Source organism: Anomaloglossus baeobatrachus, chromosome 3 (genome assembly GCF_048569485.1).
Source record: "Anomaloglossus baeobatrachus isolate aAnoBae1 chromosome 3, aAnoBae1.hap1, whole genome shotgun sequence".
Classification (NCBI taxonomy): Eukaryota; Metazoa; Chordata; class Amphibia; order Anura; family Aromobatidae; genus Anomaloglossus; species Anomaloglossus baeobatrachus.
The window spans coordinates 7,189,467-7,205,602 of record NC_134355.1 but is presented as its reverse complement, the minus strand read 5'-3'; the positions used below and the strand labels follow the sequence as shown (position 1 = coordinate 7,205,602).

Below are 16,136 nucleotides of genomic sequence, written 5' to 3'. Positions count from 1 at the left end.
CAAAGGGGCTGAATACTTATGACCATGAGATATACTGAGCAAAGGGGCTGAATACTTATCACCATGTGTTATACTGAGCAAAGGGGCTGAATACTTATCACCATGTGTTATTCTGAGCAAAGGGGCTGAATACTTATCACCATGTGTTATACTGAGGAAAGGGGCTGAATACTTATCACCATGTGTTATACTGAGGAAAAGGGGCTGAATACTTATGACCATGTGAGATTTCAGTTTTTCTTGTTTAATAAATTTGCAAAAATGTCTACATTTCTGTTTTTTTCTGTCGGGATGGGGGATGGGGGATGGGGGAGAGTGTACATTACTGAAAATTTACCAAATGGTTGCAATGAAACAAAGAGTGAAAAACTGTAAAGGGGTGTGAATACTTTCCATATCCATTGTGTATGTGACTGATCTCAGCCCTCTTATAACGCTCCAGCGCTGCTATAACCTGGTATACACTGTGACTACACTAGGGTTGCTGTCCCTTTAAGAGATTGGCAGTTGGCTGCTGCTATCAGTTGGTGTGGCAGGTGAGTCCGGCGCTGCGCGTTCCTACCTGGGGCAGTCACAGACACAACAAGAGCAGAGAGCGCCATGAACGGAGGCGGCGGCGGCATGTGGAGACAAGTGCTGGAGAGCGGCAGGTGAGGCCCCCCAAACCCACCCACAGTCAGGGGAGGCCCCGGGGTGTCCACACAGGAGAGCAGGGAGGAGGCAGCAATGTCCTCCAGATCTGCAGAGATCAGTGGTGTAATAATCTGCAGGATATAGCACTATGTATCTGTCAGGAGGTGGAGGAGCGATGCTCTGCAGATCTGCAGAGATCAGTGGTGTAATAATCAGCAGGATATAGCACTGTGTATCTGTCAGGAGGTGGAGGAGCGATGCTCTGCAGATCTGTAGAGGGCAGTGGTGTAATAATCTGCAGGATATAGCACTATGTATCTGTCAGGAGGTGGAGGAGCGATGCTCTGCAGATCTGTAGAGGGCAGTGGTGTAATAATCAGCAGGATATAGCACTGTGTATCTGTCAGGAGGTGGAGGAGCGATGCTCTGCAGATCTGTAGAGGGCAGTGGTGTAATAATCTGCAGGATATAGCACTGTGTATCTGTCAGGAGGTGGAGGAGCGATGCTCTGCAGTACTGTAGAGGTCAGTGGTGTAATTATCTGCATGATATAGCACTATGTATCTGTCAGGAGGTGGAGGAGCGATGCTCTGCAGATCTGTAGAGGGCAGTGGTGTAATAATCTGCAGGATATAGCACTGTGTATCTGTCAGGAGGTGGAGGAGCGATGCTCTGCAGATCTGTAGAGGGCAGTGGTGTAATTATCTGCATGATATATCACTGTGTATCTGTCAGGAGGTGGAGGAGCGATGCTCTGCAGATCTGTAGAGGGCAGTGGTGTAATAATCTGCAGGATATAGCACTGTGTATCTGTCAGGAGGTGGAGGAGCGATGCTCTGCAGATCTGTAGAGGTCAGTGGTGTAATTATCTGCATGATATAGCACTATGTATCTGTCAGGAGGTGGAGGAGCGATGCTCTGCAGATCTGTAGAGGGCAGTGGTGTAATAATCTGCAGGATATAGCACTGTGTATCTGTCAGGAGGTGGAGGAGCGATGCTCTGCAGATCTGTAGAGGTCAGTGGTGTAATTATCTGCATGATATAGCACTATGTATCTGTCAGGAGGTGGAGGAGCGATGCTCTGCAGATCTGTAGAGGGCAGTGGTGTAATAATCTGCAGGATATAGCACTGTGTATCTGTCAGGAGGTGGAGGAGCGATGCTCTGCAGATCTGTAGAGGGCAGTGGTGTAATAATCTGCAGGATATATCACTATGTATCTGTCAGGAGGTGGAGGAGCGATGCTCTGCAGAGAGGTCAGTGGTGTAATAATCTGTAGGATATCACTATGTATCTGTCAGGAGGTGGAGGAGCGATGCTCTGCAGATCTGCAGAGATCAGTGGTGTAATAATCAGCAGGATATAGCACTGTGTATCTGTCAGGAGGTGGAGGAGCGATGCTCTGCAGATCTGTAGAGGGCAGTGGTGTAATAATCTGCAGGATATAGCACTGTGTATCTGTCAGGAGGTGGAGGAGCGATGCTCTGCAGTACTGTAGAGGTCAGTGGTGTAATTATCTGCATGATATAGCACTATGTATCTGTCAGGAGGTGGAGGAGCGATGCTCTGCAGATCTGTAGAGGGCAGTGGTGTAATAATCTGCAGGATATAGCACTGTGTATCTGTCAGGAGGTGGAGGAGCGATGCTCTGCAGATCTGTAGAGGTCAGTGGTGTAATTATCTGCATGATATAGCACTATGTATCTGTCAGGAGGTGGAGGAGCGATGCTCTGCAGATCTGTAGAGGGCAGTGGTGTAATAATCTGCAGGATATAGCACTGTGTATCTGTCAGGAGGTGGAGGAGCGATGCTCTGCAGATCTGCAGAGGTCAGTGGTGTAATAATCTGCAGGATATATCACTATGTATCTGTCAGGAGGTGGAGGAGCGATGCTCTGCAGATCTGTAGAGGTCAGTGGTGTAATTATCTGCAGGATATAGCACTGTGTATCTGTCAGGAGGTGGAGGAGCGATGCTCTGCAGATCTGTAGAGGGCAGTGGTGTAATAATCTGCAGGATATATCACTATGTATCTGTCAGGAGGTGGAGGAGCGATGCTCTGCAGATCTGTAGAGGGCAGTGGTGTAATAGTCTGCAGGATATATCACTATGTATCTGTCAGGAGGTGGAGGAGCGATGCTCTGCAGATCTGTAGAGGGCAGTGGTGTAATAATCTGCAGGATATAGCACTGTGTATCTGTCAGGAGGTGGAGGAGCGATGCTCTGCAGATCTGTAGAGGGCAGTGGTGTAATAGTCTGCAGGATATATCACTATGTATCTGTCAGGAGGTGGAGGAGCGATGCTCTGCAGATCTGTAGAGGTCAGTGGTGTAATAATCTGCAGGATATAGCACTATGTATCTGTCAGGAGGTGGAGGAGCGATGCTCTGCAGATCTGTAGAGGTCAGTGGTGTAATTATCTGCAGGATATAGCACTGTGTATCTGTCAGGAGGTGGAGGAGCGATGCTCTGCAGTACTGTAGAGGTCAGTGGTGTAATAATCTGCAGGATATAGCACTATGTATCTGTCAGGAGGTGGAGGAGTGATGGTCTGCAGATCTGTAGAGGTCAGTGGTGTAATATAATCTGCAGGATATATCACTATGTATCTGTCAGGAGGTGGAGGAGCGATGCTCTGCAGATCTGCAGAGGTCAGTGGTGTAATATAATCTGCAGGATATATCACTATGTATCTGTCAGGAGGTGGAGGAGTGATGGTCTGCAGATCTGCAGAGGTCAGTGGTGTAATATAATCTGCAGGATATAGCACTATGTATCTGTCAGGAGGTGGAGGAGCGATGCTCTGCAGATCTGTAGAGGTCAGTGGTGTAATAATCTGCAGGATATAGCACTATGTATCTGTCAGGAGGTGGAGGAGTGATGGTCTGCAGATCTGCAGAGGTCAGTGGTGTAATAATCAGCAGGATATATCACTATGTATCTGTCAGGAGGTGGAGGAGCGATGCTCTGCAGATCTGTAGAGGTCAGTGGTGTAATAATCTGCAGGATATAGCACTGTGTATCTGTCAGGAGGTGGAGGAGCGATGCTCTGCAGATCTGTAGAGGTCAGTGGTGTAATTATCTGCATGATATAGCACTATGTATCTGTCAGGAGGTGGAGGAGCGATGCTCTGCAGATCTGTAGAGGGCAGTGGTGTAATAATCTGCAGGATATAGCACTGTGTATCTGTCAGGAGGTGGAGGAGCGATGCTCTGCAGATCTGCAGAGGTCAGTGGTGTAATAATCTGCAGGATATATCACTATGTATCTGTCAGGAGGTGGAGGAGCGATGCTCTGCAGATCTGTAGAGGTCAGTGGTGTAATTATCTGCAGGATATAGCACTGTGTATCTGTCAGGAGGTGGAGGAGCGATGCTCTGCAGATCTGTAGAGGGCAGTGGTGTAATAATCTGCAGGATATATCACTATGTATCTGTCAGGAGGTGGAGGAGCGATGCTCTGCAGTACTGTAGAGGTCAGTGGTGTAATAATCTGCAGGATATAGCACTATGTATCTGTCAGGAGGTGGAGGAGCGATGCTCTGCAGATCTGTAGACGGCAGTGGTGTAATAGTCTGCAGGATATATCACTATGTATCTGTCAGGAGGTGGAGGAGCGATGCTCTGCAGATCTGTAGAGGGCAGTGGTGTAATAATCTGCAGGATATAGCACTATGTATCTGTCAGGAGGTGGAGGAGCGATGCTCTGCAGATCTGTAGAGGGCAGTGGTGTAATAGTCTGCAGGATATATCACTATGTATCTGTCAGGAGGTGGAGGAGCGATGCTCTGCAGATCTGTAGAGGGCAGTGGTGTAATAGTCTGCAGGATATAGCACTATGTATCTGTCAGGAGGTGGAGGAGCGATGCTCTGCAGATCTGTAGAGGGCAGTGGTGTAATAGTCTGCAGGATATATCACTATGTATCTGTCAGGAGGTGGAGGAGCGATGCTCTGCAGATCTGTAGAGGTCAGTGGTGTAATTATCTGCAGGATATAGCACTGTGTATCTGTCAGGAGGTGGAGGAGCGATGCTCTGCAGATCTGTAGACGGCAGTGGTGTAATAATCTGCAGGATATAGCACTATGTATCTGTCAGGAGGTGGAGGAGCGATGCTCTGCAGATCTGTAGAGGGCAGTGGTGTAATAGTCTGCAGGATATATCACTATGTATCTGTCAGGAGGTGGAGGAGCGATGCTCTGCAGATCTGTAGAGGGCAGTGGTGTAATAATCTGCAGGATATTGCAGGATATAGCACTATGTATCTGTCAGGAGGTGGAGGAGCGATGCTCTGCAGATCTGTAGAGGTCAGTGGTGTAATTATCTGCAGGATATAGCACTGTGTATCTGTCAGGAGGTGGAGGAGTGATGGTCTGCAGATCTGTAGAGGTCAGTGGTGTAATAATCTGCAGGATATATCACTATGTATCTGTCAGGAGGTGGAGGAGCGATGCTCTGCAGATCTGTAGAGGGCAGTGGTGTAATAATCTGCAGGATATATCACTGTATCTGTCAGGAGGTGGAGGAGCGATGCTCTGCAGAGAGGTCAGTGGTGTAATAATCTGTAGGATATCACTATGTATCTGTCAGGAGGTGGAGGAGCGATGCTCTGCAGATCTGTAGAGGGCAGTGGTGTAATAATCTGCAGGATATAGCACTGTGTATCTGTCAGGAGGTGGAGGAGCGATGCTCTGCAGATCTGTAGAGGTCAGTGGTGTAATAATCTGCAGGATATAGCACTGTGTATCTGTCAGGAGGTGGAGGAGCGATGCTCTGCAGATCTGTAGAGGGCAGTGGTGTAATATAATCTGCTGGATATAGCACTATGTATCTGTCAGGAGGTGGAGGAGCGATGCTCTGCAGATCTGTAGAGGGCAGTGGTGTAATAATCTGCAGGATATAGCACTGTGTATCTGTCAGGAGGTGGAGGAGCGATGCTCTGCAGATCTGCAGAGGTCAGTGGTGTAATAATCTGCAGGATATATCACTATGTATCTGTCAGGAGGTGGAGGAGCGATGCTCTGCAGATCTGTAGAGGTCAGTGGTGTAATTATCTGCAGGATATAGCACTGTGTATGTGTCAGGAGGTGGAGGAGCGATGCTCTGCAGATCTGTAGAGGGCAGTGGTGTAATAATCTGCAGGATATATCACTATGTATCTGTCAGGAGGTGGAGGAGCGATGCTCTGCAGTACTGTAGAGGTCAGTGGTGTAATAATCTGCAGGATATAGCACTATGTATCTGTCAGGAGGTGGAGGAGCGATGCTCTGCAGATCTGTAGACGGCAGTGGTGTAATAGTCTGCAGGATATATCACTATGTATCTGTCAGGAGGTGGAGGAGCGATGCTCTGCAGATCTGTAGAGGGCAGTGGTGTAATAATCTGCAGGATATAGCACTATGTATCTGTCAGGAGGTGGAGGAGCGATGCTCTGCAGATCTGTAGAGGGCAGTGGTGTAATAGTCTGCAGGATATAGCACTATGTATCTGTCAGGAGGTGGAGGAGCGATGCTCTGCAGATCTGTAGAGGGCAGTGGTGTAATAATCTGCAGGATATAGCACTATGTATCTGTCAGGAGGTGGAGGAGCGATGCTCTGCAGATCTGTAGAGGGCAGTGGTGTAATAGTCTGCAGGATATATCACTATGTATCTGTCAGGAGGTGGAGGAGCGATGCTCTGCAGATCTGTAGAGGTCAGTGGTGTAATTATCTGCAGGATATATCACTGTGTATCTGTCAGGAGGTGGAGGAGGCGATGCTCTGCAGATCTGTAGAGGGCAGTGGTGTAATAATCTGCAGGATATATCACTGTGTATCTGTCAGGAGGTGGAGGAGCGATGCTCTGCAGATCTGTAGAGGGCAGTGGTGTAATTATCTGCAGGATATAGCACTGTGTATCTGTCAGGAGGTGGAGGAGCGATGCTCTGCAGATCTGTAGAGGGCAGTGGTGTAATAATCTGCAGGATATAGCACTATGTATCTGTCAGGAGGTGGAGGAGCGATGCTCTGCAGATCTGTAGAGGGCAGTGGTGTAATTATCTGCAGGATATAGCACTATGTATCTGTCAGGAGGTGGAGGAGCGATGCTCTGCAGATCTGTAGAGGGCAGTGGTGTAATTATCTGCAGGATATAGCACTGTGTATCTGTCAGGAGGTGGAGGAGCGATGCTCTGCAGATCTGTAGAGGGCAGTGGTGTAATAATCTGCAGGATATATCACTATGTATCTGTCAGGAGGTGGAGGAGCGATGCTCTGCAGATCTGTAGAGGTCAGAGGTGTAATTATCTGCAGGATATATCACTGTGTATCTGTCTGGGGGTGGAGGAGCGATGCTCTGCAGACTCTGTATGATCCGTATCTTCTCTCTTGCCCCGAGGTCGGTGTTGCGGGACCACTGGCCACACAGTGCGCTGCTTCCAGTCGGGGTCGGCGGCGCCATACTTTGCTGGATGTTATGTGGGCGCAGAAAAAAGACCATAGAGATGGGGGACGGGTGGTGGGGAGCGGGGGTGAGACCCCAGAAGAACGAGGACTCCAGTGTGAGACCCTTCCGCATCGAAGGGGGGCCGGCATGCTCTGTATATACCCAACACTGCACACAGCTGGAGGCTTGTTACACTGTATCAGTCTGATAATCCTCTGTGGTATAAATATCCACAACCCCAGATTGTAAGAAGGGGAGACGGCTACATTGTAACAAACCCTCAGCTGTGTTTGTGGGGTGAAGTAAGGACAGGGTTTCATTAGATGCCCTTTTGCTCCGCCCCTTCTCCTTTGCCCCTACCCTTTTTCCCTACTCTCTTTGGCCCCCCCCCGCCTCCTGCTCTTTGGCCCCCCCCGCCTCCTGCTCTTTGGCCCCCCCCCGCCTCCTGCTCTTTGGCCCCCCCCCTCGCCTCCTGCTCTTTGGCCCCCCCCCCCTCGCCTCCTGCTCTTTGGCCCCCCCCCCTCGCCTCCTGCTCTTTGGCCCCCCCCCTCGCCTCCTGCTCTTTGGCCCCCCCCCCCTCGCCTCCTGCTCTTTGGCCCCCCCCCCTCGCCTCCTGCTCTTTGGCCCCCCCCCCTCGCCTCCTGCTCTTTGGCCCCCCCCCCCCTCGCCTCCTGCTCTTTGGCCCCTCCCCCCTCGCCTCCTGCTCTTTGGCCCCTCCCCCCTCGCCTCCTGCTCTTTGGCCCCTCCCCCCTCGCCTCCTGCTCTTTGGCCCCTCCCCCCTCGCCTCCTGCTCTTTGGCCCCTCCCCCCTCGCCTCCTGCTCTTTGGCCCCTCCCCCCTCGCCTCCTGCTCTTTGGCCCCTCCCCCCTCGCCTCCTGCTCTTTGGCCCCTCCCCCCTCGCCTCCTGCTCTTTGGCCCCTCCCCCCTCGCCTCCTGCTCTTTGGCCCCTCCCCCCTCGCCTCCTGCTCTTTGGCCCCTCCCCCCTCGCCTCCTGCTCTTTGGCCCCTCCCCCCTCGCCTCCTGCTCTTTGGCCCCTCCCCCCTCGCCTCCTGCTCTTTGGCCCCTCCCCCCTCGCCTCCTGCTCTTTGGCCCCTCCCCCCTCGCCTCCTGCTCTTTGGCCCCTCCCCCCTCGCCTCCTGCTCTTTGGCCCCTCCCCCCTCGCCTCCTGCTCTTTGGCCCCTCCCCCCTCGCCTCCTGCTCTTTGGCCCCTCCCCCCTCGCCTCCTGCTCTTTGGCCCCTCCCCCCTCGCCTCCTGCTCTTTGGCCCCTCCCCCCTCGCCTCCTGCTCTTTGGCCCCTCCCCCCCTCGCCTCCTGCTCTTTGGCCCCTCCCCCCTCGCCTCCTGCTCTTTGCCCCTCCCCCCTCGCCTCCTGCTCTTTGGCCCCTCCCCCCTCGCCTCCTGCTCTTTGGCCCCTCCCCCCTCGCCTCCTGCTCTTTGGCCCCTCCCCCCTCGCCTCCTGCTCTTTGGCCCCTCCCCCCTCGCCTCCTGCTCTTTGGCCCCTCCCCCTCGCCTCCTGCTCTTTGGCCCCTCCCCCCTCGCCTCCTGCTCTTTGGCCCCTCCCCCCTCGCCTCCTGCTCTTTGGCCCCTCCCCCCTCGCCTCCTGCTCTTTGGCCCCTCCCCCCTCGCCTCCTGCTCTTTGGCCCCTCCCCCCTCGCCTCCTGCTCTTTGGCCCCTCCCCCCTCGCCTCCTGCTCTTTGGCCCCCCCCCGCCTCCTGCTCTTTGGCCCCCCCCCCCCCCGCCTCCTGCTCTTTGGCCCCCCCCCCCCCCGCCTCCTGCTCTTTTGCCCCCCCCCCCCCGCCTCCTGCTCTTTTGCCCCCCCCGCCTCCTGCTCTTTTGCCCCCCCCCCGCCTCCTGCTCTTTTGCCCCCCCCCGCCTCCTGCTCTTTTGCCCCCCCCCGCCTCCTGCTCTTTTGCCCCCCCCCGCCTCCTGCTCTTTTGCCCCCCCCCGCCTCCTGCTCTTTTGCCCCCCCGCCTCCTGCTCTTTTGCCCCCCCCGCCTCCTGCTCTTTTGCCCCCCCGCCTCCTGCTCTTTTGCCCCCCCGCCTCCTGCTCTTTTGCCCCCCCCCGCCTCCTGCTCTTTTGCCCCCCCTCCGCCTCCTGCTCTTTTGCTCCCCCCCGCCTCCTGCTCTTTTGCCCCCCCACCGCCTCCTGCTCTTTTGCCCCCCCACCGCCTCCTGCTCTTTTGCCCCCCCCACCGCCTCCTGCTCTTTTGCCCCCCCCACCGCCTCCTGCTCTTTTGCCCCCCCCCACCGCCTCCTGCTCTTTTGCCCCCCCCCACCGCCTCCTGCTCTTTGCTTCACCCCCCCATCCCCTCCTGCTCTTTGCTTCACCCCCCCATCCCCCGCTGTTGTGAGTACGTTTTCCAGTTTGGGGCTCCCTCTTGTGGTCAGTGCTGGCGGTGCAGTTGACTTGTGGAATGAGAGCCACACCTGTAGAGGACTGGCAATCGGGGTCAGATTGGGACTATATAACTGAGCAGTTTTCTCCTGTTACTTGCCGGTGGTCAATGTCTCCTGTGTATTAAGGACATTCTGTAACCAGCCCTGCTCTCTACCAGAACTCCTCTCATATAAGTGGTACTCTTTGTACCTCTGTTTATTGTTTCCACTTTATTGTACTTTTTCTGTTTTGATACTAATGCTTGTTTCCTATTTTGCCTGTGTGGAGTTCCTGGTGGACTTGGATCATTCCCTGTTGGGAGTGTCTGTATACTTAGCTCCATCATTCTGCAATGTATTGTGTTTTGTCATGCTTGGTATTAAATTCATTCCCTCATCTATATTAGTGTTTTTGGATCCCAGTAACATCAGAGTGCTGATATAGTGGGGGAGAGGCCTTGTGGTCTCAGGGTTTTTCCCATGTCAGGCGTGCTGAGATTTATTAGGGTTTTTACGGCTGCAGACAGTTGCTCTTTCCTATAAAGATAGTTTGGGCCTCCTCTTTGCTGAATCTGTTTTCTAGCTTTGTATTGTGTTTTCCTATATCACCGTAGTCTTTACATGTGGGGGGCTACCTATATCTTTGGGGATTGCTCCGAGGCAGATTAGCTTTTCTTATATTTCTCTCTGTGAGAATATTTACTTCTCCGGCTTTGTCGAGACAACCAGGTCATCGTAGGCTCGTCTCACGGCTACTTCTAATTCTGTGTCAGGATTAGGTCTGCAGTCCATTAAGGTTCCAGCCACTCTGGTTACTTTTTGGGTTTCCGCATTTTTTGATCCTCCTCGGTCACTGAATCATAACACCCCTCCTCTTGCTCTTTGCCCCCCTCCTCCTCTTGCTCTTTGCCCCCACCCTCCTCCTCTTGCTCTTTTCCCCCACCCTCCTCCTCTTGCTCTTTTCCCCCACCCTCCTCCTCTTGCTCTTTGCCCCCACCCTCCTCCTCTTGCTCTTTGCCCCCACCCTCCTCCTCTTGCTCTTTGCCCCCACCCTCCTCCTCTTGCTCTTTGCCCCCACCCTCCTCCTCTTGCTCTTTTCCCCCACCCTCCTCCTCTTGCTCTTTGCCCCCACCCTCCTCCTCTTGCTCTTTGCCCCCACCCTCCTCCTCTTGCTCTTTGCCCCCACCCTCCTCCTCTTGCTCTTTGCCCCCACCCTCCTCCTCTTGCTCTTTGCCCCCACCCTCCTCCTCTTGCTCTTTGCCCCCACCCTCCTCCTCTTGCTCTTTGCCCCCACCCTCCTCCTCTTGCTCTTTGCCCCCACCCTCCTCCTCTTGCTCTTTGCCCCCACCCTCCTCCTCTTGCTCTTTGCCCCCACCCTCCTCCTCTTGCTCTTTGCCCCCCCCTCCTCCTCTTGCTCTTTGCCCCCCCTCCTCCTCTTGCTCTTTGCCCCCCCTCCTCCTCTTGCTCTTTGCCCCCCCTCCTCTTCTTGCTCTTTGCCCCCCCTCCTCCTCTTGCTCTTTGCCCCCCTCCTCCTCTTGCTCTTTGCCCCCCTCCTCCTCTTGCTCTTTGCCCCCCTCCTCCTCTTGCTCTTTGCCCCCCCTCCTCCTCTTGCTCTTTGCACCCCCCTCCTCCTCTTGGTCTTTGCCCCCCCCTCCTCCTCTTGGTCTTTGCCCCCCCCTCCTCCTCTTGGTCTTTGCCCCCCCCTCCTCCTCTTGCTCTTTGCCCCCCCCTCCTCCTCTTGCTCTTTGCCCCCCCCTCCTCCTCTTGCTCTTTGCCCCCCCTCCTCCTCTTGCTCTTTGCCCCCCCCCCCCTCCTCCTCTTGCTCTTTGCCCCCCTCCTCCTCTTGCTCTTTGCCCCCCCCTCCTCCTCTTGCTCTTTGCCCCCCCCTCCTCCTCCTCTTGCTCTTTGCCCCCCCTCCTCCTCCTCTTGCTCTTTGCCCCCCCTCCTCCTCCTCTTGCTCTTTGCCCCCCCCTCCTCCTCCTCTTGCTCTTTGCCCCCCCCTCCTCCTCCTCTTGCTCTTTGCCCCCCCCTCCTCCTCCTCTTGCTCTTTGCCCCCCCCCTCCTCCTCCTCTTGCTCTTTGCCCCCCCTCCTCCTCCTCTTGCTCTTTGCCCCCCCTCCTCCTCCTCTTGCTCTTTGCCCCCCCCTCCTCCTCTTGCTCTTTGCCCCCTCCTCCTCCTCTTGCTCTTTGCCCCCCTCCTCCTCCTCTTGCTCTTTGCCCCCCTCCTCCTCCTCTTGCTCTTTGCCCCCCTCCTCCTCCTCTTGCTCTTTGCCCCCTCCTCCTCCTCTTGCTCTTTGCCCCCCTCCTCCTCCTCTTGCTCTTTGCCCCCCCCCTCCTCCTCTTGCTCTTTGCCCCCCTCCTCCTCCTCTTGCTCTTTGCCCCCCCCCTCCTCCTCTTGCTCTTTGCCCCCCCCCCTCCTCCTCTTGCTCTTTGCCCCCCCCCCCTCCTCCTCTTGCTCTTTGCCCCCCCCTCCTCCTCTTGCTCTTTGCCCCCCCCTCCTCCTCTTGCTCTTTGCCCCCCCCCCTCCTCCTCTTGCTCTTTGCCCCCTCCTCCTCCTCTTGCTCTTTGCCCCCCCTCCTCCTCTTGCTCTTTGCCCCCCTCCTCCTCCTCTTGCTCTTTGCCCCCCTCCTCCTCCTCTTGCTCTTTGCCCCCCTCCTCCTCCTCTTGCTCTTTGCCCCCCTCCTCCTCTTCTTGCTCTTTGCCCCCCTCCTCCTCTTCTTGCTCTTTGCCCCCCTCCTCCTCCTCTTGCTCTTTGCCCCCCTCCTCCTCCTCTTGCTCTTTGCCCCCCCCCCCTCCTCCTCTTGCTCTTTGCCCCCCCCCCTCCTCCTCTTGCTCTTTGCCCCCCCCCCCCCTCCTCCTCTTGCTCTTTGCCCCCCCCCCCCCTCCTCCTCTTGCTCTTTGCCCCCCCCTCCTCCTCTTGCTCTTTGCCCCCCCCTCCTCCTCTTGCTCTTTGCCCCCCCCCTCCTCCTCTTGCTCTTTGGCCCCCCGCCTCCTGCTCTTCTCTCGTACTGATTTGACTCTCGTGTGGCCTCCAGGATCTCCATCACCGTCTGGATCAGACCCGCTACGTCTTCCCACTGGAGGATTCCCAGTTCCATTATGGGTTTAAAGGGACAGAGCTCCAGTTTGTCGTTTCTTACTGGAGGAACACGTTCAATTGGGCCAAGCAGGTGGAGATCATCAACAAATACCCGCACTACAAGACCAGGATCGAGGGTGAGCGAGGACCAGGAATGGTGACTGTGACGACATGGACTCTCATGGGTTAAAGTTTCTTAAAATTCAGCCAGACAGGATGATAGATTGTTTATAGATGGGGGATAAGTCCCTCATTGTTTTTACAAGACTTTTGTTGACTCATGTAATTGTGTTGGCCACTGAAAGCCAGACGTATTGTTTCTCCAGACTCTTCCAGTAATCATTGTATTGTAGTTGTGTATTGCTAATGTGATTACCTTAGTAGCCATTGTTCAGTCTGTGCATTCCAGACTACATGTATATCCTCAGTATTTCTGTAGACATCATTTGGATGAACATTGTCCATGCAGCTTGAGATTCATCCAATGGGAGAGGCGATCTTGTCCAACCAATCGATGAGGACGCAGTGTAACCAAGTGGAAGGCTGTGGCTATAAAAGGGATTTCTTTAAGCCACCAGGTTGTTGAAGGTTGATGGATGCTGATGGATCCAGTCTAAGCTCTTAGGAGCTGACTAGAGGATCAGGATATCTTATGGCTTCAATCTAGGGACTCCGGTTCCGGTTGGAGACCATATCCACAGCCTAGGGATTTCGACTCCGGCTGCCAGGATTGTATCATCATACCAGGACTACCTAAGGAGGACACTCAGGTTGGGACAATAGTCACCTGTTACAGACTTTGCAGACCTCCTCACACACCTTCCTAAATCTGGCGCTATTCCAGTCACGGTGGGTGCCCGCCGAAAGCGGGGTGCTGCTGGATTAGAGTAAGCGGCCCTGGAAGCTAGGAGGCCCGGACATTCTAATCCCTGGTGAGCCAGCGGAAGGGGGAGACTCTGTTGCCTGTTACATTTGTGTGTTTTGCTGGTTGTGTTATGTTCCGTTAATTGTTTGGGGATCCAATAAAGTCTAATTATTGTGGTTCCCTCACCCTGTGTTGTCTGAGTAGTGTTACGCCCACGGTTAGGGAGGCCGGCGTTCAGTTGGGATGAGCCCTGAGCCACGCTGTCTTTCTAAAGGCGGCGGGTTTTAGTGGACGAGAGCACCCACTGAGCCCCGTGTCTCCACAATTGGTGGCAGCGGTGGGATACTACTCAGCCTGGTTTACCCAGGGGAGCTGCAGCGGACTGGTGTTCGTGGACACCGTCCAGGGCTCAACAACCAGGGAGGCACATAAGCATACCTAGCAGGCCATAGGGGAGGCATTCAGGTTTTGGACGCTGCCATGTCCAACCCCACCAGCTCAGCCATGGGACAAGGACAAGAGAGGAGTTACGACCGCTGCAGTAAATGGATGCTACAGGATCTGTGCCAGAGGCGAAAGATTATCTACTGGAATGCTGAAACTCGGTCAGACTTGATCCAGAAATTAGTCCGTTGGGATGCCCAGAATGATGCAGAGGCGATGAGGATCCCGCCGATATTGACCCAGAGGATTTAAGCTATGTGCCACATCATGGATCTAGTGACAATCGGGAATCAACTTTGTCCAAAATGCCCCAAGCCACAGCGTTGTTGGATGCATTGGGGCCTAGATCCTCAAGAGAAGAGAGTTCTTGGGTTCTGGAATATGTTTATGGGATTCCAGCTGCCGTACTGCTAACACTAGCCGGTCGAGAAGGATGGTCCCGCTACCCAGCAGAAGCTGCAACAAAACAAAGAGGCTGCATGCTTGGAGTCCGTCTGCCAGTCCAACCAGTCAACATATGCCGAGATGAACCAACGAGACCTGAGGAATGCTACTCCCAAGAAACACCAATAGTTGAGGAAGTGGTTTATCCAGTCCACACCCTACGGCAGGCCGGACACCGTACACCAGCCAACCTCCATCCCCACATCCAGACAGTCAAGGTCGGTGATATACAGGCTCAGGGACTTCGAGACATTGGATCTTCCATCACTCTGGTAAGCCCAGTTATTGTTTCTCCAGAAGACCCTGTACCAGATTCCCAATTATCCATCTCCCTGGCTGAGGGCCAGCGCTCAGACGTCCCTCTGGCATGTGTGCAGTTGGACCTAAGGACCGACCAGGGAGAGGTCGAGGTGGAGCTTGTGGACAGCCTCCCCACACCTGGTATTTTGGGGACCAACCAGGAAGTGATTGATGTGGGGATTGTGACCAGCCTCCCCATACCTGACATTGTGGAGACTGACCAGAGCAAGGCTGATGTGTTGCTTATGGACACCGTCCCCACACCAGTTATTTCGGGAAAGGACCAGGGAGAGGTTGATGTGGGACTTGTGAACAATCTCCCTATACCTGTCATTGTGGAGACTGACCAGAGCAAGGCTGGTGTGGAGCTTATGGACACCGTCCCCACACCAGTTACTTTGGGGTCTGACCAGGAAGAGGTCCATATGGAGTTTATGGACAGCCTCCCCACACCTGTTGTTTCGGGGACTAGCCAGGAGGAAGTTGAAGTGGGGTTCATAGATGGCCCCACCAAGCCTGTTGTTTCGGATACCACTCAAAGGGAAGTGAAAGTGGGGCTTGTGAATTACCTGCTCACACCAGTCATTTTGGAGAATGACCTAGGACAAGGACTATCCAGTCAGTTTGAAGAAGCCATCACCCACCTCCGAGCCAAGCAGGACCCTGATGTGGATCTTTCTAACATCTTTTCCAGGGATGGTTTGCATTCCCGGTCTCCAACATCCACTTCTGAGCCAAGAACCGTGAGTAAGCCTAACCACACTGTGGCTATTGACTGGGGGAAGATTGATAGTAAGAAATGTATGCAAGCCCAACTCATGGACCCCACCTTAGTGCTTGTCCACAATATGGCTGCTCAACTTGGGGGAGGTAATCAGGGCGAGCCTCTGTTGCTGACCTCACCATTAAAAAGGACAGTGCCGTCAAGAGGAGAAGGATGATCGGAAGCCTATCATGTCTGGCTAATATTAAGAAGGGGGAGGAATGTGACGACATGGACTCTCATGGGATAAAGTTTCTTAAAATTCAGCCAGACAGCATGATAGATTGTCTTTAGATGGGGGATAAGTCCCTCATTGTTTTTACAAGACTCTTGTTGACTCATGTAATTGTGTTGGCCACTGAAAGCTAGACGTATTGTTCTCCAGACTCTTCCAGTAATCAATGTAATGTAGTTGTGTATTGCTAATGTGATTACCTTTAGTAGCCATTATCTAGTCGGTGACTTCCAGACTACATGTATACCCCCAGTCTTTCTGTAGACATCATTTGGATGAACATTGTCCATGCAGCTTGAGATTCATCCAATGGGAGAGGCGATCTTGTCCAACCAATCGATGAGGACGCAGTGTATCCAAGTGGAAGGCTGTGGCTATAAAAGGGATTTCTTTAAGCCACCAGGTTGTTGAAGGTTGATGGATGCTGATGGATCCAGTCTAAGCTCTTAGGAGCTGACTAGAGGATCAGGATATCTTATGGCTTCAATCTAGGGACTCCGGTTCCGGTTGGAGACCATATCCACAGTCTAGGGATTTCGACTCCGGCTGCCAGAATTGTATCATCATACCAGGACTACC

General features: G+C 53.6%; 1 protein-coding gene across 1 annotated transcript in view; it reads left to right on the top strand.

Annotated features, from left to right (window-relative positions):
- The first annotated feature begins 545 nt into the window (after window positions 1–545).
- LOC142294855 (epoxide hydrolase 1-like) overlaps window positions 546–16,136 on the top strand; it is a 28,240-nt gene continuing 12,649 nt past the window's right edge. Inside the window, exons 1-3 of the mRNA XM_075337909.1 lie at window positions 546–650; window positions 7,007–7,208; window positions 12,463–12,643. Of these exons, the coding sequence (XP_075194024.1) occupies window positions 601–650; window positions 7,007–7,208; window positions 12,463–12,643 (433 nt within the window). The 5' untranslated portion in view covers window positions 546–600. The remainder of the gene's footprint in view (window positions 651–7,006; window positions 7,209–12,462; window positions 12,644–16,136) is intronic.